The 26,733-nt window shown below is 40.4% G+C and overlaps 1 protein-coding gene across 1 annotated transcript; it reads left to right on the top strand.

Moving 5' to 3' along the window:
* Positions 1–755: 755 nt before the first annotated feature.
* On the top strand, positions 756–4,289 carry p2ry1 (purinergic receptor P2Y1). The gene is made up of 2 exons (XM_082502566.1): positions 756–1,136; positions 1,378–4,289. Exon 2 carries the CDS (start codon positions 1,407–1,409, stop codon positions 2,466–2,468), a length of 1,062 nt encoding a protein of 353 aa, XP_082358692.1. The 5' UTR covers positions 756–1,136; positions 1,378–1,406; the 3' UTR covers positions 2,469–4,289.
* Positions 4,290–26,733: the final 22,444 nt, after the last annotated feature.

Genomic DNA, 26,733 nt, shown 5'->3' with positions numbered 1-26,733 from the left:
GATTATTGTTTGAATCTTGGCTCGCTGCATTTTCCACCATTTTTAAGATGTTTGGCATCGCAGCTAAATTAACTTAACCTTTGGCTCCGTCATTGCACAGCCTTCACTATTCTCCACCAGCCTCTCCATGTCTCTGCCAGTGTCTGGTTTGTCCTTGGCAATGTTGCACACATCCAGCTGTCTGTCTCAGCTTTTCAGGAGACACGAACTGATCATCGATCTCCATGTATACGAAACACATTAGATTTTTTAGTGCCTTTATTTTGTCTAAGCTTTGACAGTAATGGTGCAGGAACGTGCAAAATAAGAGCTGCAAAGACAAACCCATAAATATGACAAATCACTATAGTAAATGAGGAATCTGCCCACTTCCCACTTAAATAGTATTTGTTTTTCTTCGATTACCGCCGAGCAATAATAACTTTCGGAATATTTTGAATAGATAATCACCTTGATTTATCTTCTTATAGTTAACATTTCCCACTAGATGTCAAATTGAAAAACAGTGTTGTTATTTAGGGAACTTTTTGCTTTGTGAGTCTAGACTTAGACGAATCTACAGCTAAATAAAATCTAAGATCTGCGTAGGTTATATTTTAACAGCAGGGACGTCAACTGAAACGGACTCCAACTGTAAGCAAGTGAGTTTAACTAGCATAACAATCAATTGTTAACAAAGGTGAACAAAGGCGATTATTTATAGGCATGTTTCTTTAGAATGAATTGTCGCACGCCTTTCGGATTAAGGAGGAGGCGGGAGCAGCAGAAAATGCGTTTGGGAACCGTGCGGTGGTTTTGTGTGTGCGCACCTCCCCTCTCGCGCGTAAAGAGCCTCCTTTCTCTTTACGGATCCTGTTTTCTGCTCTTCATGCCAGAGCCTGCAGCTGTCTCAGTTGCGTCCCACTGCCGCTGTTGTGGGAAATCGTCGTCCCGCGTGACGAACAGACAGCAGATTTTCCACTCCCTTAAAGTGTATCAGCGCCAGCCCGAAGGAAATCGCAACTTTTAATCAATTTCCATTACTGGAAGGAGACGGAAGGAATACCTGACAGCTCGTGACGCCCCGTCAGCGTGTTGACTGAAATCTGTCCAACTGTGAAGGCTTCAGGAATGTGGAATACAACTCAGCCTCAACGGTGAGTGCCGTAATGTGCCTGTCACTCCCCCGCTCGCTCCGTGTGTGTTCAGTCACAAGTGGTTGTCGGACTGTAGGAATTCTGCTAAATTAAGCGATTGAATGCCAAGTGTGCGCACAACTGCTTTTTGAATTCAGGCGTAGGTCATCTTTAAACAAAGCAGCCAGCCTATAGCGTGTGAAAAACAGATTAGTTCAACTGATACTAAATATTTACTCATGTGTCTTTTGCTTTCATGCAGTGAAAGGACGTTCCACTGCCCCTGACACCATGACCACAGACTTGAACTTGACCTCTCTAATGAATGTGACAGAGCTTCATAACCACACAAGAGGATGTTCCCTCACCAAGACAGGTTTCCAGTTCTATTACCTGCCCACTGTTTACATCCTAGTTTTCATTACTGGACTGGTGGGCAACAGCTTGGCCATTTGGATGTTTGTTTGCCATATGAGACCCTGGAGCAGCATCTCTGTCTACATGTTCAACCTGGCATTAGCTGACTTTTGCTACGTCCTCTCACTGCCTTTCCTCATCTTCTACTACTTCAACAAAACAGACTGGATATTCGGGGACGTTCTGTGCCGACTGCAGCGCTTTATATTCCATGTGAATCTTTATGGGAGTATTCTGTTTCTGACCTGCATCAGTGTTCACAGGTACACTGGGGTGGTGCACCCGCTCAAGTCTCTGGGTCGACTGAAGAAGAAAAATGCAGTTATTACCAGTGCACTGGTGTGGGTTTTGGTTGTTATCAGCATGTCCCCCATCCTTTACTATTCCCGGACTGGCTTAAAGCGTAACGCAACCACTTGTTACGACACCACCACAGTGGACGAGTTGCCGGGGTATTTCATCTACAGTATGACTTTGACGGTGTTTGGGTTCTGCATCCCATTTATTGTCATTTTTTGCTGCTATGGCATGATTGTCAAAGCATTAATCTGCAATGAGATGAACAATGCGCCTCTGCGGCAGAAATCCATTCACCTAGTTATCATAGTGCTTGCAGTCTTTGCCGTCTCCTACCTGCCTTTCCATGTGATGAAGAACCTCAACATGAGGGCCAGGCTGTACTTCCAAACCCCTGACATGTGTGAGTTTAATAACCGCGTCTATGCCACCTATCAGGTGACGCGGGGTCTGGCCAGCCTCAATAGCTGTGTGGATCCTATTCTGTACTTCCTGGCTGGAGACACCTTCAGGAGGAAGCTGTCACGGGCCACTAAAAAGACTTCGAGGAAAGGAGAGAATGTCCTTCAATCAAAGAGTGATGAAGCAGCGCTTAACAGCCTAACTGAGTATGTGGAGAATGGGGGCCGGAGGCTGTAATGAGATACCTGTGTGTACCAGGTTGTGGATCTCTTTTAGCTTTAGAAAACATTTTGGACTTGGCAGAAATAAATGCAGTGTGTGTGGCCTGAACACTGTATGTAGAATTCATTGGACAACAGTTTATAAAACTAGGATAAATAGTCATTTTAACCCTGTGATAAATATCGCTTGCTTGCAGCCTGTTGATATTGATAAGCTACTGTACTGTATCGTCCTGTACTTGTATTGTACTTTAAATGGTAGAGCAATCACTCTTCTTTCTTATCATTAGTAATCATTGTGATGAACCAGGCTCGGGGAAATAGGTTTTCCTACAGGCACTAAAAACCTGTTCATTTATTTGTTCAGTAAAAATAGGACTTAGAAGCACATTTTCTATTCACAAGCTGATGTTTAATAATCAATAGCTATTGAACACCTAAGAGCTTGTGCCTAAGGAAGTGGACATGGGATGATGTTTTTTTTCCTTTAGAGGAAAAAACTAAATGCACTGAACCTGAGATTGCTGCATGGATGTGCCATACAGACATTGTAATGCACTAAAATTGGGACCTCTCCCTTTAGAGGGCTATCTATCCCTCCTCCTTTCTTTCTACATCCATTACTGAAGGGGTGTGAAATGTGGTCAACTACTTTTTCATTCTGACAGCTCCGAGGTGAAGGTCTCCAACGGCTCTGTTACCGCAAGCTTTCACTCCTTTTACCTACTAAAATAATGACAGTATTTTGTGTATATGATACTAAAAATAATATCTTTGTTTCTCTTAGGTGGACTATGCAGAATATTGTGATGTTCCAGATTAGTTTTGTGTTTTTAACTGTCGCTATCTTTAGTGCAGATCTTCATACATGAGCCTACTATCAAAATCCATTATCAGTATCATCAGACTGAATCACCAGAACAGGTTCTGAGTACTCGAGTGTATATTACAAAATAAAGACTATCAGCTTTTAAATGATCTAAACGCATAAACGCACATACTTTATAACCTGCTTCGTGACTCAATCCGCATATTGAAGATTTTTTTGTATGAGATACCTCAAAGTAACTGGTGCACTGTGTCCGAGTTTTGGCAGATAATCACTTCTGTTGTGTATCTGTTGTAAACATTCTGGAGAAATTATCGGTATATATTTTACCCTGGTCTGTGTAAATGTTTGCTGTCTGTACTTCCTTTGTAAATCTGTAATGTGGTCATTTATAAGTGTCAAGGAAGGAAGTAAATTAGTTATACAGGAGATACGGGGCCACACATATCTGTGTCAGTACATCTTTGTATTTACAGTCGACAATTTATAAGCACTTGTATAATTTCACCATGTTTGTACCAGCTGCATGCACCCTCGCTTAAATGTTCGCAGAGGTGTGAGAGAACAAACGCCACTTGTTTTGGAGACATTCGTGCAGAGCTCTGTTCTCGCTGCTCCCCCTTGTTTTCATCACTGCTCTTGACTTTCTCTTTTAGCACAGCTAGGAGGAAATGAGGGGACGAGTCAGGAATAAAGAGTGGCACCTTTTCCTCCTGGCTTATCCTAAGACTTCCTTTGTGTCCGTCACAATGCCACAGACCCATTGAAGCAGACAGGGGTGTGAAGCTGTCGCCAGGACCCGGCGGCGGTGCAGTGTTGCGGGCACAGGAAAGCAACCAACCCTCTTCCTCCACACAGCGCCCGTGAATACAAACGGCTTTTGATTTCCTGGCTTTGAGGTGCAAACTGCATATCTGGCCTTTGCAAATGTGTGTGTGTATGTATTTGCTGTTTGTGCGTGTGTCTGTATGAGACAGCCTGAAGGCAATGAAGACCTTATTCCAGTGAGTGGCTGTTGTTGCCTTTATTTTGGTTTGTTAGGTAGTGGTGTTTTAATTTTCAAAAGCAGCTACTGTTTGCATGCACATGGAAGGAAGGTTAAATTCAGCCAAAGCAGGATATCTTGCCAACATCAGTGCTTTTGCGCATGGGCGTCAAATCTTGACTTGCAAACAGTTGGGATGCTTGCCAGTGCTTCTTCCCTCCCATCTTAGCCACCTTTCACCTTTTTTCTCCAACATCTTCCTCTCTTGTTTCTGAATTTAGAATCAGAAAAAAAATAACCTTTTCTTTACTTTACTACCCTGAGGCAGAATGTTAGTTGAATAATTGTTGGGAAGACGGAGGACAACAGAAGGAAGAATCAAGTGTAAAGAGTAATGGGAGTTGCGGAGAAAGAAAATTTGTGTTTGTTTTTCTAGAGAACCCTGTTGGTGGTACAGGGCCCACAGAGTAATCACAGTCAAGACAGCCAAACAAAAACACACAACTTTGTTCCACAGATTTACAGTGGGACCTGGCACAGGATCCATATCCATCACAGGGGGCACTGTCCGCTTTAGCCAAAAACTATCCCTAACCGCAAAACAACAAATGCAATCAAAATGTCAGTGTGTGGTCCTGTGATACAAACAATCAGGAGAAGGCTGTGGTTAGGTTACAAATTGTAGTGGCTGCATTCACGTCATGTGACAGTGCTGTAATAACCACAAGGCAATATGAACTTCTGTTTACATAAGTTTCCAATTTTTTCTGTGTTATCAGTGAACTCTAAAAAAGCCTCATGATATTGAATAGTAACATATTACAAGACATGTGCACAAAACCTTATAGAAAACACTGCACTTCTGGGACGATTTAAGTGCTCTGGAAAGCTTCAAGTGCTTTTTACAAGCATGAAACTGTTTGTTTGTGCAGAACATGGAGCAGTTGCAAGAAAAGTCATGCAACCAGTTATGCGTTTTCCTGCTCCTGCAGCCAAGTAAATATGTTATAAAAACATTTCGTTATGTGACTCTTGGTTACAGCGCTGCAGTGCTGATACTGATGTGCTTTGATATTAACATGTGTTTACTTGCTCCTATCAGTCATCGACCTACCACACAGCAGAACAGTGGTAAAATTTATTGCACTTATTTGGTAAAGTCAGACTGCGTTGACACATTTTGGATATTATCCTAGACTTCAAACAAACAAAAAGAAAAGAAAACAATTCATGGAAAATTTCCCATTAACCACACCCATATGAGCCAGCAGCGTGCTTGAGAAAGAAGAACCCTCACTCTAACACCAGACAAAACACTGCTGGACAGGTAGGGAAAGTTCACACCTCATTGGCAATCAGCATACCTGTGAAAGGACTGAAGCTGTTGTTGCATGCCCAAATGCAAACCAGCATGCCTTTTGCCAATGCGTGTGTGTATTTATGATATCCCAACTAAGATGACACTTTGGAGGTCGGGTATCAACCTGAACTTGCTTTGCTACTGTTGAAAAAAGATTAGAAGTATTACAGGTATAAGTGTTTACTTGTACGTCAGGCAGAGTGATAGTGCCATGATTTCCACAGAATGATCCGAAAATATCCCGTTCTCTGGGTGAAAAGGCCTTGTTGATGTCAGAGGTCAGAAGACAATGGCCTGACTGTTTTGTGCTGATAAGGAAGGCAAGTAAGCACTTGGTACAATGAAGAAGAGTCCCTCGAAACAACATGAAATTGAAGCTACAATTTACAAAAGATCACTAAAATTAGTCAACAGAAGGTTGGGAAAAACATTGCCTGGTACTGCACCGTTAAATGGTAAAGTGACAATGTGGCACAAACAATATGAAAGCATGGATCCATCCTGCTTTGTATCAGTGGTTCAGCTGCTGGAGTGGGTGTAATAGTGTGAGGGATATTTTGTTAGCTCTCTTTGGACCCCTCAGTACGAGTTTATCATCATTCACCTCGCCCCAAAGCTTACTTGAGTGTTGTGGCTGACTATGACTATTCCTTTCTCATCACAATGTACCCATCTTCTAATGGCTGCTTCCAGAATGATAACACACTATGTCACGAAGCTCAAATCATCTGAAAATTCTTGGTCCAATAGAGCGCGTTTGGGATGCGGCAGAACAGGAGGTTTGCATCATGGATCCATGTTTTTTTGTTGTTGTTTTTTGTTGTTTTTTTTACCTGGGAAAGTCAGCTAGAGAAATAAGCTGTGTTACAGTCCACATATTATAAGCATTTGTAAACAGTGAAATAAACCAACTACATTAAGTACCAAAAGTCCACAGCTATCTTTTGGATGCTAAAATTACAGACTGATATGGAGTATGTAAAATTATCCAGCAAATTAAACCAGCCAACAGTGCATAAAATATTGGAAAAATTTGCTCCTCCATACATGGCTGAAAGATTAAACTGCCGCTTAGATAAGAATGCACCAGTAATTATCGCATAATATGATTGTTACGTGACATAGTGTTGTGTTTCCAGCTGCTGGGTGCTGTCCTTCTCTCTTTCTCTCTCCCTGTCAGATCTCAGCCTATCTCCTCCTGGAATAGGTGGAGAAATGCAGCTGAAGTGAGCATATTGGAATAAGCATGGAATATGCACAGCAATGAATGGGGACTTTCAGAATTTTATACTCTGTGGTAGCTCAGTGTTTTTCTAAACACTTACCACAAATGCGTATGGCTTGGACTGCAGCCAGTACCATTCATAGAAGTGTGTTATTGCATATAAGATGTGGAAAAATTAGATCAGGCTGGAGCAGCAAGTGTGTGAGGGGGTGTGTGAGGCAGAGGAAGGGCTGTCATATTTTTGCTGTCATAAGGTTTATGATCAATATCTCTGCAGCCACTCTTGTCTCGCTTCTTGTTGATTTTCTGCCGCTTCTTGGCATCGTCATCATTCAGCTTGAACGATTGTCTCACTGGCTAACATCCACAAACCCGCGCCTTTGATTCTGTACAGTGGGGTAAAAATTTGCCCATCAAGCAGTTTATCCCCAAATAAGAGAAACCCTAAGAAGGAAAGTCAGCTCCCTTTTAACCGATATCAAAAGATGCAGTTTTGCTGAGGGCCTAGTAGCGCTGGGTGATGATAGCGCTGTCAGACAGTGCAGAGAAAGGCTGGACTGTCTGATAAGAGTTATGAGATAGGAAGTATCCTTGCAAAATGAACTGAGGTTAAATTAAAGGGCTTCTACTGCTTGGGAATATAGGGACGAGAAAAGATAAGGTAAGGTGTTAGAACAAGAAGGTGAGAACTGAGGAGATACAAAATGTGTTGTGGAGACATAAAAACATAAGGAGAAAAACAGGCAAGAAACACAAGATAGAAAAGGGTACCTGAAGGCACTTTATTAACTCCATATAACAGTATACATACAGGATATTACTTAAGGATGAGGCAGGGGAGGGCTACAAACAGAAGAAACAAAGGCTTGCTTAATAACATATTAGATTAATAACCGAAGAGGCTCGTGCATGTTCTGCTGCTCTGGTCTTCCATTCACAGCATTTGTCTGTTGTTTAATGTCTGGTGCCCTTTTCTTGAAAGATAGGATGTGTTTTCCCAAATACACCCTGAAATTACTATGAATTATAGAAAGCCAAGAGCTTTTTATAACGTGAAAAAGATAGCAAAGCCTTCAGCAATAGCTACTTTTAATGGAATCACTGAACATTCACATGTAAAAGAAAAAAAAGGAATAAAATTAAGAGTTACAGCTAACTTAGCTACAGCTACGGCTTGCTGTAATAAAGGAAGCTATGCACTCTACTGAGAGTCTAATGCTTTTATTAGCTGGTAGCCTATCAGTCTGCTCATTGCCCTGCTGAAGGATGGATGATAAATCTCTCAAAATCAAAGTTTATGTTCCAGCAGATTACATTCACACTTCCATATTTACAGTGGGCTAGTGTGTGTATTAGCAGAAATGGAAAAAAGCTTCTGTGTATGGAAAAACTGGATTTTAGAGCAAGTCATTGATATGCTCTAATTTACACCCTTTACTTTGCTGTGCTCCATAATTTGTTTCTGGTTCTTTTCTGATGTTTCCCTATCTCTTTATCTTCTGTGTTTCCTGATGTGTGAATCACATGAAGACTGTGTGTTTGAATTCGTGTACATGCCAGCACTGTACTTCCTGTTTTATTTTATATCCCTTTCCTCCCTTCCTTTCTCTGACCTTAATTTTACCCGAGTCTTTCCCACACTTAGTTATCTTTGTAATTATACTCAGTCTTTTCCTTTTTTAGTTGTCCATGTGTCTTACTTCCTTTGTATTTGTCACCACAGTTTTGTTAGTTGTACCTGTTTATTGGATTTTCTTTCTTTGGACAGTGTCGAAAATGCTTGATGTGGAATTCTCTGAGTCTAAATTAGCCTAAAAATAACTCTGGCTTTTGGTTTTACAACCTGTTTATCTGCTTCATGTGTTTTGCACACTCCTGTGAACTCAATTCACAGTACTATACAGAGCAGGTGAATAATGGAAATTAGGAGCTTCCTGAATTTATTCAGAATTGTTTTTATTTAGAAGTAGAAAATATTCAGAAGCTGACGAGTCATGTCTTGGCCATCACATGGCTTCTAAGAGCATCCATCATATTATGGTGACTCTTGCAAGATGACCACAAATGGTTATTTGTTTGTTAAGTTGGCGGAAGACTTAGGAGTCTCTTAAAATTTCACCCTAAAGCTTGGGTCAGGGCATTGACGTTCAGGGCTTTTGCCACGAGTTCATATCCTAAGGTCATGACTTTAATTTATTTTTTTCTGTACAGTATTTTACCTAAAATAAATAAATAAATAAATAAATAAATAAAGCCTTACATCACCTAAAAAGGCTACTTTCAGCAGCTCCCTTGTCACAAAGGGTCACCACAGCAAGTGGCTTGTGCGCATGTTTCATTTCACAACAGATGCCCTTCCTGACACAAACCCAAAGAGGATTTGTGTCTCTGGCCTGAATCAAACAAATTGACAAGAAAATCTGTTAACCATTACACTGTTCTTTTTGCAAGCTGTATACAGTTGGAGCGTGTGTTGAAATGAGAATAATAGGATTAATAAATCCTTGTATTCAGTCTTTTCCTTTAATTAATAATTAATATGTGTAATTAATATATGTTCTCTCCAGGTGCCCGAGGAACTACATCTTTAACACACTTTTTCTGTTTGTGCTTGCTCCTAACTCTGAATGATTTAATAGCAGGCCCTCATCTTGCCGCGGTGAGCAATGAACAGAAGTCTTGTCCCACTTGTGCTGGAGCCCTTAACTTTTCTTTTACCTGACCAAGGTTCAAGTGGGCAGCACAGTGGTTAGCACAGTTGCCTTACGGCAAAAATGTATGGATGGTTCAACTGAAAATACAGATGTCTTTTGCCTGCCAGCTCCATGTTATAGTCCATTTGATTTCTTCCATTCCTGCTGTACAGGATGGGAATTGAAAAAGGAAAAAGTCGGGTGAATTCAGAGTAAACAGCACCCTTAATCCAGGCAGCTTCCACACCTACGCCAAACGAATTATTTCTCATTTCCCATGTGATGCAAATGCAAAAGGGTAGGTGGGACAATACTATATCCTGCAAATTTCAGCTTCAGCAAAGCAAAACAAAAAAAAAGTCCAATGACAATTCATCAAATTTTGAATAAATATAGTTTTAAACATTGCAAAGTTCTTTAGAATCTAATTAGCAACGGCAGCTTTGAAAACACTCATGAAAAAGCAGCGACTGCAGATCCCTTCTGAGCCTGACACATAGTGTTAATTGGTATTTTACTTTGCCTTTGTATTTTTGATTTAGCTTCTTCCGACTTAATGAGTTCAGAGTTCTTTTAATTTAGCGCCTCATTCATTTAACACATACTTATGGTATGTGTAGCTGTTTCTCAGAAACGTGCACACTGACAGTACTTTTGTACCCAGTCACCATGTGTAGCATATCTTGGCCTATTACTGATCAACCACAGATATGAAGTCTCCCAAGGGAGGAGTGTCTTTCCTTGCGTGCTTAGCAGGTGACTCTTGGGTGCGTTGTGCTTTTATTACTACAGCACTATTGGTTTAGGTGTGTTTATAGTGTAAAATGTACTAAGGGAAGGTCCTGTCATTCCCCATTAAACCCACATGAAGATAAGGCTTCAGCAGCTAGCTAGAAATTAAGAAAATAAGTCAGCCAGAAAATAGTGTGTAATGGTTTTTTTTGGTCTTCTCGCACCACCTATTTTACTTTTGATTTGTAACATACTTTCTTTCAGCTCTAGGTACACACACACACACACACACACACACACACACACACACACACACACACACTCAAATATGAACAAGCCCATGCACAGCACACACACACACACACACACACACGCACACACACACACTCAAATATGAACAAGCCCATGCACAGATGCATCCACTCTCTGCATCTGCACTCTGTACCCATTCTCCATTAGCTGAAAGAAACAATCAGCTTCAAGTGCATTCTCCTCTCAAGAAAACAGCTGATGAAACATTCTGCCCTCTAAAACTGAAGCATCAGCACCTGCCCACATCTTAAAGGGGCAAACGTTAATCGAAGAAAGGCACAAAATTGCAATAAAACGTACAGTTTTTATATACAACACCTGCTTTCATATTCCCCGTTTCACCCATGACCTCTCTAACTTGCCTATATTCTCCCCTTTCCATTCTCAATGTCGTACAGTGATTAGTCACTCTGTCTCCAGATGCCTCCCCCTATTTCTCCTTTCCTCTTTTTTCTTTCCCTCCAGCCTTGTTGTTGAGATTCTATTATCCTGTGCTGCTTGGCTGCCTCACCCTATTAATCCTAGCAGTTCAGTGTGTGTGTTTGTTTGTGTTCACAGATGTCTGTGTAGGCTTCATGTGGTGCCAGTATGAGAGTGTAGTGGCCATCGAATGTCTTCAAATGATTAATGGTCTGGGTTTAGGCGAGGTGAAGAATGGCAACTAACACACACACACACATGCACGTACACGGACATGCACATACTTCACACACACACACACACACACACACACACACACACACACACACACACACACACACACACACACACACACACACACACACACTTTACAGGTGTCCTGTTAATGTCTTGTCTGGGGTAGTTGCCTCTCTGGACAAAAACAGATTCAAAAACAAAATAGTGTCTCAGTGCACTGGTTCACAGAGGGAAGTGAAAGGGGGATGTAGTGAAAATGAAGTGGAAGTGATAAGCATTAAAAAAAGGAGTTGTGCATTTTTCAGTGAAACTACGATTGCTTAAAATGACCGTCAAGACAAAAGTGCACCATACCACAGTTTCCTGTACAAACTTTTGTTTCCTATGTCTGTGATTCTCTCTGTACTAATGTGTGTGTGTGTGTGTAAGGTGATCTACTTGTCCTGGATTCCCTGCTAAACTTAGCTAAGGTACTGCAGCAATGACTGAATGATCATCGATATGATTTATTCAGAGGCTAGTTTGAACAGAAACCTTTGTCTCACTAAAAATTGCCGTGCACCTGCATGTAGTTTTAGCCTCGGGACACACAAACTAGCTGATCAAATGAATATTGATCTAGCTGAGGATAGCAGTGGGTGGCTGCTGTGTGAGTCACTTCTGCTGGACTCTGAGGTTTGCAGGCAGGCAGTGGGTTTAAGGTCATATACGTACTGATACATATTAAATATAGACATTTTCCCTCATATCCACATGTAGGCAGACGAATAAACGAATAAAGCTGGGATTGTCTCTTCAAAATTGGTTTATTCCTTTTTGAGACACTGGTCTTATTAGAACATTGATTACAGCATGATATCTATGTTTCTGATTGTATATATCCTTTTTTTTCTGGCTTTATTGTGGATATTTGTATTTCTGTTGCCCTTTCTACAGAAGGAAATTTCAACATGAGAAAGCAGGAAGAACACAGAAGAAGATAATAAAATCAGTGAAGGCTGACTTTCAGTTAGTGCCTTCACTTTCAGAGTACTGGCATTGTGAATGATGGCTCATGGTCACTTATCTTTTTACTGAAAAGACTAAAATAGGTTTTAGTTTTACTCAAAGGCTGAATGAGTCCAAGCCTTTAACAAAGTAATTTAATCTTCTATGTTGCTACTGAATCCACGATATCCATGATTTTTGCAGTTAGGCTTGGTGATTACACAGTTATGATTGCTAATGAAAAGCACTGGTTTTAACTCCATAAGCCCATAGATGAAGTCTTTACGTTGATTGGTTAAGGGGTAAATACCCATTAATTATCATGAGAACTTGGATCCATTATGGAAATGTGCCAGATTTAGCCTCATGGGCTATTTTCTTTATCAGCAGTCCCTGGCAGGTTGATGGCTTATAAAATGAATGGTTTATAAAATAAATGAGTGGGGTAAGATAATCAAGTCATTGCTGGGGACCACTGATTTTAGTCTTTCATTTAGATCACAGTTCTAGATCAGGAAAGATCAGGAAACATTGAAAAGATCAGGAAACATTGAACAAAATACGCAAAACAAAACTAGAATTAAATGAGATAATTGATAAAAAAAACAAAATTCTTAGTACAAAGACTACGCTTACAAAATTATGAACATGGTAATAAATCCGGTCAATTTCTAGCAAACCAGCTAAAAATAAATAAAGAAAAAACAACTATATGTGCTGTTCAAGATCCATCTGGGAACACAGTATATGAACCGATACAAATAAACAACATTTTCAGGGATTTCTATAAAACATTGTGTTCACCACAAATAAACCCATCTAAAAAAGAAATTGATCAGTTTTTGGACAACATAACTCTTCCAAAATTATTGGATGCTCAAGCAATGGCACAGGATTCACCACTGACACCAGGTGAACTCCAGGAAGCCCTGATAAGTATGCACAATGATAAGGCTCCAGGTCCAGAATAATTCTGGTCGATTCTAGCACCAGTTTTCTACAGAACGTTGTTGGAAATCAAAGAAAAGGGCAGACTTCCATCAAATATGAATTCTGCAAACATTAATCTCCTGCTAAAACCAGGCAAAGACCCTGTATATCCCTCAAGCTATCGTCCAATATCCCTTATAAATGTAGACCTTAAAATAATCTGCAAAGCTCTCTCAAAGAGACTGGAGAAAATAACCCCCCTCTTAATTCATCCTGACCAAACTGGTTTCATAAAAGGTAGGCACTCATCAACAAATACACGTAGATTACTTAATTTGATAGACTACTCATACAGTAAAAACCTAGAAACTACAATATTCTCTTTAGAGGCAGAAAAAGCATTCGACAGAGTTAACTGGAAATTTCTATTTGCAACTTTACACAAATTTGGTTTTGGATCCTCTTTCATCAACTGGTTAAAAATATTATATAATTCCCCAACAGCTTGTGTCAGAACAAATGACCAGACATCCTCCAGCTTCTGTCTCTTGAGGGGCACCAGGCAGGGATGCCCACTCTCCCCTTCACTGTTTGCAATTTTTATTGAACCACTAGCAGCAGCAATTAGACAGAATTCAGTAATTAAGGGCATAAAATGCAAGAACGTGGAACATAAAATCAGCCTTTATGCGGATGATGTGTTACTCTTTCTCCAAAATTCACAAACCAATATCTCTGGGGTGATTGAATTGATAAACTCTTTTGCAAGAATATCAGATTACTCAATTAACTGGTCAAAATCTACAGTCCTACCGATTAATTGCTCCCTCCATAATTCCTCTTCTACACCACTGCAATCGGGAAATATAAAATATTTAGGTATTAATGTTTCTCCCAAGCTTGCAGATCTAACTAAATTAAACCATATCCCAATTTTAAAGAAGGTAGAAGATGATCTGGCTAGGTGGAAATGTCTACCCATATCACTCATGGGAAGGGTTGCCGCTATAAAAATGATGGTCTTACCAAAAATAAATTATTTATTCTCAATGATCCCAACTAAACCGCCACAAGATTGGTTCAGATCTCTAGATTCATGTATGTCCAAAAAATAACCCAAACCCCAAATAACCCAAATATTTTTGGAAAAATAAACCCCCACGTATCAGCTTAAAAACACTACAAAAGACCAAGGATAAAGGAGGACTAGAACTGCCTAACTTTCAGCACTACTTCTTAGCCAACAGGCTTCAGTTTATCTCAGGATGGCTAAAACACACCCTCTTAGATGAACCTTGGCTAGATGTAGAACAAGCACTCTGCAATAATCTAGAGATCTCAGACCTACCATTTATCAGCTCAAACATCCAACGACATGAATGCTTTAAAAGCATCAACATCAGCTCTTCTCTGACAGCATGGTGGGAGTTTCTAAAATTGACGGCGTCTTCATTAATCCCATGCAAACGTACACCTATCTGGAACAACCCTGACATATTACAAAACAATAATATGATAAACTTTTCAGATTGGAGTGGTAAAGGAATCAAATATTTAGAACATATACTAGAAGGAACAGAATTTATTTCATTTGACGGACTAGTTACACAATATGGGATCAACAAGAAAAGATTTTTAGAATATCAACAAATTAAATCCATTGTAAAAAAGAAATTTAAACCGGGTCAAGTTGAACTACAAACACCACCAAGTGTGGTTCAATTTCTTACTCTTAAAACCCCCAAATTACTATCCAAAATATACAGAATGCTTTCTAAAACAGATGAATCAATATCACTTCCTATTGCAAAATGGGAAGCGGATTTATCAGTTAACTTAGACCTAAACTTCTGGTCTCAGATTTGCTTAAAAACCTTTCATCTAATTAGAAATCCCAGTCTTCAATTAATTCAATACAAAATATTACATAGAGTGCACTATACAGGTCATCGGATGTTCAAGATGGGCTTTACGTCTGCCAACAACTGCTCACACTGCCAAACCAATTCACCGGACAATTATATCCACGCTCTTTGGTTCTGTCCACCAGTTCAGAAGTTTTGGCGCGAGATATGTGAAGACTTATCAAAGTGTCTGAAATGTAACATTCCAACTTCCCCCTTAGTGTGTTTGTTGGGCAGCTTAGATAATGTCACTTCAGAAAAGAATATCGCCCATATGGTTTTCACTGCCCTATGCATTGTCAAGAAAACAGTCCTCATGAACTGGAAAAATAAAAATAATCTTAATTCTAACAAATATAGAAATTATCTATTAGATTACATCAGTCTTGATACAGCCTCTGCCACCACATCAGATCAATTGCTCTGGGCTCCTTTGATCAGCTCCATCACCTAGTGGGGGTGGGGGGTCATAGTTGGTCCCGCCTTCACTGTTGTGATTGGTGTGGGGGTAGGGACAGGCTTAGGGCGTCGGGGGGTTCCCCGGAGGCATCTTCCTTGGGGGGCTCATTCCGGGGTAGCGGTCATGTCCGGTTAGGGGCTCTGTTGGCTCTCAGGTGACGGTTTCCTCATGTCTGCGTGCAGCGGGGCTACGTCCGTCAGGGTTGTGCTGACAGACGTGGGTTACTGACCTGGTAGCCTGGCTGCCCCTGGGTGGGTCCGGGATGGGCGTGAGGTTCTGGGGGCGCTCCGTCTCTGGGCTGGGGCCCTGGCCGGGCCTCGGGGGCTTGGGTCCTGGTTGGTGTGTTGCCGGGGTTGTGGGCGGGTGGGTGCATGGGGGCCCAGCCCTGGCGCAGGGTGCCGCCGGTGCGTCGAGCCACCTGGGGGGCTCTTCAACTGGTGGGCGAGATTATCACATCTTGCAGGAGCTTTCCGCTCTTCAGGAACTCTCTCTGCAGGAGGGGGAGATACAGGAGAGGTGGAGGAAGATCTCAGCCTGGGCGTCTATTGTCTCATGTAGTCTGGAAGATGAGTGGATGGTGGGGTGGGTGCAGTTTTCTCTGTGGTGGGGTTGGGTGGACTGTCCCGGGCTCTGTGGGCCCGGGGGGCGCTGCTGCACTGGGCCCCGGTCTGGATGGGCCTGGGCCCCCTTTCCCTGGCGGGTCGCGGAGTATGGGGGTGCCTACTGGGGTCAGCGGGGGAGCTGGCCCCAGGGAGGGGTCACTTGCCCCTCCCTTCCTTCCCTCCCCATCTCCAGCTGCCTCCCTCTTCCCGCTTCACCACAACCACCCACGCATGCAGGGCCTTGGAGTAGGGGTATGTCACCAGGGTGCAGAGGTTTGGAGGCCTATCTCCCCCCCACCACCACTTCCCCTGCCAGTGGCGGACTCCCTCAGACATCAGTGCGTTGGTGGTTCTTTGTGTTTGGGGATGGGCGTCCAGGTACACACCGGCTCACTCCTTGGCGGCCGCTTCTCGGGGCCTGGAGCCTGGGGCTCGCTCGGGCCACTTCGGAGGTGGGGTGCCCCCGGCCTCTCGGCCTGGGGCTCGGTCACTCAGGTGCAGCTGGCTGCCGGCGGAGCTCACGGGCGCGTCACTGCAACTCCCCCTGGCTTCTGCTCCGCGGCTGCTGAGTGAGCCCTCATCTGGGACTCTCCTCAGCTCTTTCTGGGATAGTGGCGCAGCTGCCCCTCTGTTGGTCTTCCTTGGTCTCTTGTGTTCTGGGGGCCTCTGGATGTCTGGAGTTTTGATCTCCTCCATACCTGCTTCATGCCCTGGAGGACGGGGCTGTGGCCCCCCCACACCCTCTAGCAGATCATTACATGAAGGAACCTTTTAAAAAAACAAGCGCGTCCATGCTCACAGGTGTACACACGGGTGATCACACCCACAAACTACACCCTTTTTGGCTCCTACCTCAAAGCACACTGTGTTCTGTTGATCTTATGTGCTGCACAATAATGTTTAATATTTAGTATTTACTGTCATATTCCCATATATCATTGTGATGTTGTTTATTCTATTACTCTTGTTCTCTTCTGCTTGTTTTCTTTTTTCTTTCTCAGCAGGTGATCCAGGTGATTGATATATGCATTTTTTTTCTCTGCCCGTTCTGTTGGTTTTTGTTTTTTGCCCTTCTCCCCCGTCCCTCTTCTCAGCTGTTTCTCTTTCCCTCTTTCTTTCTCTCCTTCTTTCCCCCAGTCAAGTCTGTCCCGTATTCAGTAAGTGAAAATAAAATAAACAATAAGAGGTGAATCAAATGGACCATTATGGCAAGGCTGGGATGGTCAATTTGGTAAAGTAAATCCGTTGGGCATCTTTCTTTGCCTTTAGACAATAATTCTGATGGCAAAAGAGCCAAACGGGACAGGCAAAAAAAAAAAAAAAAAAAGATCACAGTTCTAATATATTCATTTCACACAGTCTGTCTAGTGGAAAAGTTTAAACTCTGGCTTGAGTAAAGATTAGAAAAGACTGCATGGAGTCATAATGTCAGGTCAAGAAACAGTCCATCCAAAGCAATGGTGTTCCTTGAGGGCAAGGAATCAGGCAGGGCTTGTGAAGTGAAATCTAAAAATGAATATTCATTGTAACATATCAAAGTAAAATCGTCTCTCTTCTTTCATTTCAGACAGCGTTCTGTCATAAAGTCTCTTATCTGTTTGCATCCATCCGTTATATATCTCCCATCCTGTGGCTGCAGTTGGCTCTTGCCTCTGGAACCTGAATTAATGCAGCTTGACAAACAGAGATGCTAAAATCTGTATGGGGTAGGTCTATGCCCTTGTTGGCTAGAGCTTGTCAAGCTGAGAGGCCAGCAGCTTGCAGCAGGTTGTTTGCTAATGCACACTGTGGATAAACCTCTGGTCTTTGACAGGAGACTGATTGGAGAATAATGTACTAGACAAGCTGCTGCTGGCTCTGCTTTCACTTCTCTGAAATCAGTTACCATCTGTGTGGAAATAGAGCTACCATTAGCAAACAAACGAGCATTCTCATTTGTCATCATAACAGATGTTTTTTTTTTCCTTTAAACCACCTTGAACCACAGACCCTAAATGTGAACCACAGATTTAAGGTCCAACAACATTTCCAGATTAACATCTGTGAGAAATCACTTGGTTAACTAAATTTCCAAAGTTTAACCAGCTGCTTTTTTTAGACACCACATTGGTTTTTTATTATTGTTCAGTCCATCTCTAGACAAATACAGTTAAACATGTCCCATGCTCACTCAGCTGTGATGTTTTTATAAATACTGTATGTTTCATATCCATTGTTCGGTGGGGGTCCTGACTTTTCTTTGATTCTCAAGAAAGCAAACGTACTGCTCGAAGATGTAATTCCAAAAATTGTGCCATGCTCCAAAATAGGCTATTATTTGGCTATTAGAGATGAAATTGTTAAAAAAAAAAAAAAAAAGGAAAAAGAAGATCCTGAAGTGCAGGCATCCTTTGACACACAAATATTTTCTCATAGTATGAACTTGAATGTTGTTCGAGCACATCCTGCACTGGCGGAAGGCAAAGATATATGAAGTACTTTATTGGTGCTTATTCGAAGCCGTTTCCACTGTGTGTGTGTGTGTGTCTGTGTGCTTGGAGTAGGTTAGAGGAACAGTGCCTCTTATTTTAACAGATGAATTACTCCCTTTGTGTTTGCAGCAGCAGTAATGGCATCGCTGTTGCGATTCAGTAGCTTCCTTTTGACCACAACACTGAACCTTAGACTTCACATTCTCCCGAATGACATCTGTTTATGACAAGAATACTTGCAATGCTGCTGCAGTCTCTCGAGGCAACCTTCAAACTCCAAACCATGAAGCGAACACACTCGCTTACAGCATTTCTCATTATTAACGAACTTCCCCCATCAGCTTCACTGAGGAAGTGGGAATGTCAGACTCTTCACTGTGATGATGATGGCTTCTGTGACTCTCATCCCTAAACTTTAACCCCCAGCACTCAGCTGTACTGAACTGGATAGAGTTGTATGTATTATTAATGATGGCCAAATTCCACACATGAAAGGGCGGCTTTGTGGTCTGCATGAAAGACCCTGTGTCTCCCCTCTCTTTGTCACCCTGCTTCTTTCTGCTTACCAGTCCTCTCTGTTTTTTGCCCTCTGCCTTGTCCTGGATTACATATCCTCATGCGCTCTTCTGATTAATTTTTTTGATCAGCTATAAAGTTGTATGTCACAGATTGAATGGCCCCATCAGTTTCTCCAGACTATTCTGGCATTGCTGGTGACAATAGTGGCATTTCACAGAACACAACAGCCGTTTGTCTCCATTTCCTCTGGACAATACTGAATTCTTATCCAGTAATATTAAATTTAAATCTTCTTTTGTGGTATATTTGTGAATTTTATATGCCCCTGTTTCAGAATCTTTGCATTAAAAAAAAAAGAAAAGAAAAAAAAAGAAAAGAAAAATCATATAGCAGATCACAACAAATCATATAACAGTAACATGTCAACTCCCACACATTTTCCTGGGCATTTTTTTTCCTTTTTGTGTAAAATAACTTAAAATTTCACAAATAACTCATCTGAGGGTTTCCTCCTTGTCTGCATTTAATTCAATGTACAAAATGTCACCACATCAACATGGATGGATGTAGGTCTGCTGCCCTCCACTGGATAATGCATGCCAATGCAGAATAGTAAGACAGACTGATCCTCTGGTCCATCTATTCATAGCTTTTGAGCTAACGACTCTTTAAGGAAAAGTATTTTTGGTTTTCATTTAACCTTTACATACTACTCACTTTTAATGCCTTCACAGTGTGGTGCAGGTCAGTTTTGACCCATAATAATACCATAATACACCCATAATAAGTGCATATTAGTTAAGTAACAAAAACATAACAACCATGATAATTTCAATGTTTTTATTTAAAGATTTTTTATTGATTTAATAATGTAATAATTTAAATGAAAATTAAAATGGAAACAACTTTCTGGAATTGCTGGTATTTATTATGTAAACTACAATCTAAAATCATCTTTGATTACCAATATTAATTCACCTTTAATTAAAACTTATAACACAAGATTATTTTCTAACGCTGTGGATACAAACATAATGTATTCACATTTATATAGTGTTTTTCAAGTCTTACTGACTACTCAACATGTGTTTAATTACAAGTCATACACACAAGTCCTATACACATTCATACAACATTTTATTCTGTACACTTCAATTATTTTATCTCTCTCACTGGTTAAGGGTAAAAATTGAACAGGAATGTCTTTGTACTGAATGAGGAAGCTGGAGCACCCAGATTTGAAGCAGAAACCTTGTGTCTGTTAGGTGACAGTGCTAAGCACCATGCTGCTCTATTACACATCTTGTGTCTGTGCCACGGCTTCCTCTGACCTCTGTGCACCATATACGACTCTTACCCTGTTACACTGATCCGTCAAAGTCCAGCAACAGCCTGTATGTGAGAACCTGGGAAAGGTGGTGGGAACACAGACAATTATTGTGACAGTGTCAAGGTCCCCTTTGAACTTTGCACACACTTTTACGGTTTCAAGATTCTCTAAAACTATCATTTTCCCACATTTGTGGGTCTAAAATCCATCTGAATAGATATGGAACAAATTTGCAAAATTGTAAGGGTTAAGAATTACAGCCCAGTCTTGTTTCAACTGAGTAGCTTCAAGTGTCGTTTACGCTGTTTTCCCAGATTTATATTAAAACAAAACTGTTGATGGAAAGTGCAGAACAGACATTTATAATTTCAACAAAAATAAATCAAAAACCAAGACAACTTCAAAAAATTCTGTTAAAATACTGTAAAATACAGGTTCTACACTGACCACAGCACTTCTAGCATCAATCAGTGATATTGATCAGATGAAAAGACATGTTGTCAAAAAAAATGCAAAAGCTGTCTCCAAAAGCCTGGACCCAGTATTCTGTAGGAACATGCAATCAGTGTGAACACCTGTTTATAAACTTTGGGAAAAGTCAGTGTCAAGCTGCTAAACTTTGCTAAGTACATGTTTGATATATTTAGAGAAAAGCCGAGGTTAATGTTTTATTATTTTTTGTCAAACTATTAGATCAAGAACACACTTTCACTCTTCTGTTTTATGAAGCAGGAGACAGATTGATCTGGACCTGTAATCACAATTGAACAACTCAGATATTGATGAATCTTTGAAAAGTAGAGATTTATAACCTCCATAGTGCATCAGCTGAAACCTCAATTACTGAGTTTCAGTGTTAGTTTCAGTTAAAACTGAAATAGGAATCTATTAATGACTTTGTGCAGTAAGCGGCCTATCTTGCATCAGTGTCATACTTTCTGCATCTGCAAGTCATGCACTGGTGTGCATATGATGTAAATGTCATCATCAGTAGATTCAGATAAACAAGGCTGTTGCAAAATAAACATAAATGTGAACCCATAATTTCTGCAGCTGTCAGAAATACTTGTTTTTTTTTCTGCTTGGAATCACGTGGTGGATGTATGTAGAGCCGTTGCCTTTGTAGTTCGGTTTCCAGGTCAGAAACAGGAGGAGGATGTGGAGGATAAGCACACATCCACATCCAGACTGAATGTAAAGATGTACATAGCCTCTGGGTGTGAAAATTTATCCTAAGAACCTAAACCAAGCCCAAGTGCTTTATACTGCTATTCTCTGCAATTACCAGCAGGAGGTGACTTCTGTGGTTGCAGAAAAGCTTTGTTTGTAAAAAAAAAACAGCCATTGGCTCCACTATGTTCTCTGTAAAAATGTTTCAGTATGAGTTTATAGGCTCAGTTGCTTCAAGTCATACTGAATGAATGAATAAATCTGACTTTTATTTTTTAACTTTGTGGAATTATTCATTTACTCAAGCATTGTTCAAGGTTTGTGTCCAGGGACAAACATTTTTAGCTGTTTTGTTGCTGCAAAATCATGAAAAAAGATTGTTAGTGTTGGGGTAAGGGCTGGGGCCATGATGTCATTAGTTAACAACCCACGCATAAAAATATGTATTGTGGTAACCAGCATTGGCTTCAACATGTTCTAAAGTAACCCATTACTATAATCACATCTCTCATGTGTAAGGCAGTACTATAATGCATTGTCGTATGATATTCAGTGATCATATTGCACTTACTAATCAAACCATTAAGTCACTACTTGAACTGCATACGTTCTTCAATTATCTCATGCGGGGAGAATAGGAAAAAAAACAGATCCCATTTGCCTTTTATGCATTTTTGTTCAACAATTGCACTGACCTCATTTCAGGAATAGGACAAAAGTGGTAGAGCCATTAACAGTCTTTTAGGAACGATTCATGTTAGGAGTGTTCCTGCCTCTTTACAGGAATGTGATGTAAAAGAGGAAACTGCTTTTGTGCTTCACACAATTTACGCTCATGGTTGAGGTCATATTTGTCATTTCACTGGCAATTGTCCTTTTTTATAAGAACTACTACACCCAAGAGTATTGTAATGTTTATTAAACGAGAGTCTGTATGTGCCCCTCTGCCATACGTTCTGAACTACATTAGAGCAGTCAAGAACTACGGCTGTTGCATCGGTAACATAAGATTCTTGCTGTTGTTACATTTTGCATTTAGAAAATGATGAAGAACTTCTTGGAACACCATATGATGTGACAGCGGGAAATAGTCATTTGCCGCACATGTTACATACCACCTGTATCCTGTGACGTGATGTTAATCATGATGACCGTGGTCGGCGGTTCGAATCCACTTAACGGCTACCCTGAGGTACCCCTGAGCAAGGTACCGTCCCTACACACTGCTCCCCGGGCGCCTGCTTAGTGGGCTGCCCACTGCTTCACTGAGTGAATGGGTCAAATGCAGAGAAAAACAAGTAATTTCCCCATGGGGATCAATAAAGTATCCATTATTATTATTATGATGACAGAAGGTATGGTTGGTGCCTTCCTATCACTGTTATACTAACATCAGTAATACGGACACTGCTATGACTCGCTGATATATGCTTTTTAGTTTAGTTACTACTGAACTGTAGTCATCCTTGACAACCCTTGACGTCAGACACCTTCATTTGGTGTTGAATGAGATTAACTTGTCTGGCAAATTAGTTTGCGAGTCTCATTGGATTTTAAATCCCATTCATTTGACTAATATAGCCAACAAGTGACAAGAAACGTTATCACTTTCTTCCTGCACTTCACACATTACACTAACCTGTGAATTGTGGCCAGATGAAAAGCTACATTGGGGTTCTGCTTTTTTTTTTTCTTTTTTTTTGAGTAATAGCCCCAACACTGGTGATGTTATTATGTCTTAGACTTCACTTGAGAGCCCTGCATACTAGCAGATGCAAGAAATAGTGGCAGCAAAGGTGTGAGAAATTTAATCTCTAATCAGTGTCTGTGTAGTCCTTACGAGTTGCTGCCATTTTTTTTTCTTTTGTGGATAATAAGAAGATATAAATACAGTGGATGATGGTTTTTATGTCACAATTGTGGCTACATGACTAACTTTGAAGTCTATTCACATAAAGTCTTTGAAAATCATTACACAGTGCTGTGACGTTGGTGAACGGGCATCTTTCACCATTTGGATTTTTAAATTAAAACACACTCATTGCCACAGAGACTAAGAGTAAATTATGATTAAACTAAGGTCATGAGGCTATAGACACCACATCAGAACCAAGTAATAACATTTTGCTGTAACACTTTCCATCTTTTGAAATTAGAGCCTAAAACTTGTTTTGTGAAATGTCTCTGTTGGGTGAAAATGTTAGAGGAGACTTCACTGTCATTAATTAGCTTGATGATTACATACATATTAATTAGTCTACTGTAACTCTCACAGGAGCAGGAGTGAAGATTAAAGACCCGTCACTGTACATCTTATTGTATTGTTGTTGATGTTCAGCTGAGAGAACAGTCCTCCAGATATTATGGATATTATAAAGGTGTAACTAGAAGAGGTGGGTGGATTGATCCAAATATCGATAATATATAGTAGTATATCAATGCTGGTAATGATATCAGATTGATACTAGCGCAATAGGAGCGATACCTTGTTTCTGTCATCTCAATTAAGTATATTGCCTACTGAATTGTGTTATATATCTATCCATCTCTCTCTCTCTCTCTCTCTCTCTATATATATATATATATATATATATATATATATACAGTATATATATATATATATATATACACATATATATATATATATATATATACAGTATATATATATATATACATATATACATACATTGGCAAATTGATGATGATCTCATAAATGATACTGCTCTTCCCCTACATAAGGTACCTTTAAAGTATTACCAAGATCAATACTGTTACCAAGTATTGATCTTGGTAACAGATCAATACTATATCAGTTTGGAGTATTGCAAAGCACAAGATAATCAGCAATATGATCCTGGGTCCTTTTTAAAAATGACGGTAAAATGTAAGATCTCTGGATTAAAAGTACAATCAATGCAATGTATAATAAGTGCTAAATAATTACTACAGCTACTAGAGGGTTTTCTCAATGGAAATTCGTTGTGGGCCACTGGGTTATGTCGCTCTTTCATATGACACACCTGGAACATCTGCTGGAGACTGCTAAGCTAAATTAGAACATAGGTACTGGAATAAGCTGCTTGCATAGCAAACCTATATAGAGCTGAAGTCATGACATAACAAGCAAATTGAATTCTGTGCCTCTAGTTTTTAGTGAATCAAGCTTTTACAAATTGCTTTCGACACTCCTCTCAGATGTAATTTTGTCATTTACTTCACAAAACGGAATATTTTTACATAATCTAAGACAAACTGGCAGCCATAAAGCACTTAATAAGAATACATTGTGCTTAAAAAATATAATCAGCCCACACAAGAAACACCTACAAGTGTTACAGTGCAGATACTTAAATGATCATGATCTGGCTATCATCCATATCCTTAACTCACCAGTGATCTCTTCTGACAGCTTGTGTCTGGCCAGCTGTTATTACAGTCATGCATGAACTATGGCCCAGAGCCACTCTTCAGGGCTCACTAGTTACCTAAATACTGACCAAATAATATTTAATGTTTCTCTTAAAACAACTCCACAGTTATGTAAATGAATGAAACCACATTTACGTCACGCTGTTCAAACACTTCTGTCCCTCAGTTATTTTGACTATCAGGGATTTTCCAACATGTTTTCGCACTATTGGAATAGAAGTTTCAGTTTCCCTTCAGCCTGCTTTGACGTCATGTTTTTTTCAATCTCAAAAAGGTGGCGTCAGCAACCTGTTAGTTTCAGTGTGACAATATTCTTTAGATTCGAAGTCAAGAACTTTTTTTGCTTTAAACGTCCACTTTACGTAAGTCTGCTGTATCGTAATAAATATTACTTCAGTAATATGTGTGTCTGTTTTTAACTATCAGATTTTGATTTTCTGGTTTGTAACCTGGATTTTGGTGTCACTGTTCTGATCAGCCTCTAGATAAACATGCTTCTTTCTTTTTTTAACTCTTTAGAAACTCACCTGCCCAGCACCGAATACCAGTCAGACGATGCTGAATATTTGTGGGGCAGCATTCCACTGCTGATAAGCCAGCTACTTCCCTCAAGTGTTGGTGTATTTAAAAAACAGCGTTAAAAGAAATATGAACTCTGGACATCAAAATATTACTCTTTACTACTGTTTATATTCTCCCTTGAGCTGTATTGGTGAAATGAACACAACTTAAAAGATTAGAACATTTCCATGTTCCATGTTTTTCAGATTTCCCCCCAGCAACTCTTGTTCTTTGTTCACGGAGCCAGACAAAGGCCAAAGATCACCATTATTCAGCTCTTTGATAGCTTCTTGCTAACAATTCACCTTGGGGTTTTGCATACCATTTAGTGTTAATGTGGCCATGTCTATCTAATTATCAGCAGTGTGTGAAAATAAACTCCAACAGGACGGTCTGCTCCTTACATTCACAGTGACCACTCTCACAGATGTGACAATCCACATCACAAGGCTTTAAGTCACATTACCCTTCACTCCCCCGAGGCTTGAGTGCTATTTGTCTTCATATAGGCTTTGGCTTGTTGTTTCTTAATGGGATTTGGGTAGGGGCTGCCTGCAGGGCCTTTGGGAAGCCCACACGATGGTGAAATCCACACATTTCCCATACCGTCGCCTCAAACTAAACCTACGGGAAAATCCTCAGACTTTCTAAGGAAAAGTCTGTTTCCATCTGTGTGTAAATGTTTTAAAATATAGTGTATTCTTTTGGCTTAAGACTGACTCATGGGTTTAGTTCATTATTGCATTATAATCAAACTTCACGAGTGTGTGGTGTATCACTGATGGGGAGTTGTGGAAAGATTAAACTTCTATTGATCCAGAAGAATTTTCCAAGGCATCCTTGGAGGTGATTATGTCACAGCTGTGGTTTAATCGTCACTGCTTCCAGGCGCTGATTGAAATCAGCGGTTACTTTACAAGCTTACAAGCAGACATAATGATGACTGTGAACACACTCACATGCACGTACAAAGACATGGGATGACTTAAATAACTACTTTTATTAAAAGCTTATCACATGGCGTTTCACTGGGATTAAAGTTTGCAACACAAGCCATTAGTTGTGCATGACAGAAAAACAACTTTCCTTCCTGTTGGGTTTGCATGTGTTTCTGGTAATGTTTTG

The sequence above is a fragment of the Aulonocara stuartgranti genome (genome assembly GCF_965226115.1).
Source record: "Aulonocara stuartgranti genome assembly, chromosome: 14".
Lineage (NCBI taxonomy): Eukaryota > Metazoa > Chordata > Actinopteri > Cichliformes > Cichlidae > Aulonocara > Aulonocara stuartgranti.
This window is presented reverse-complemented; position numbering and strand designations above follow the sequence as displayed.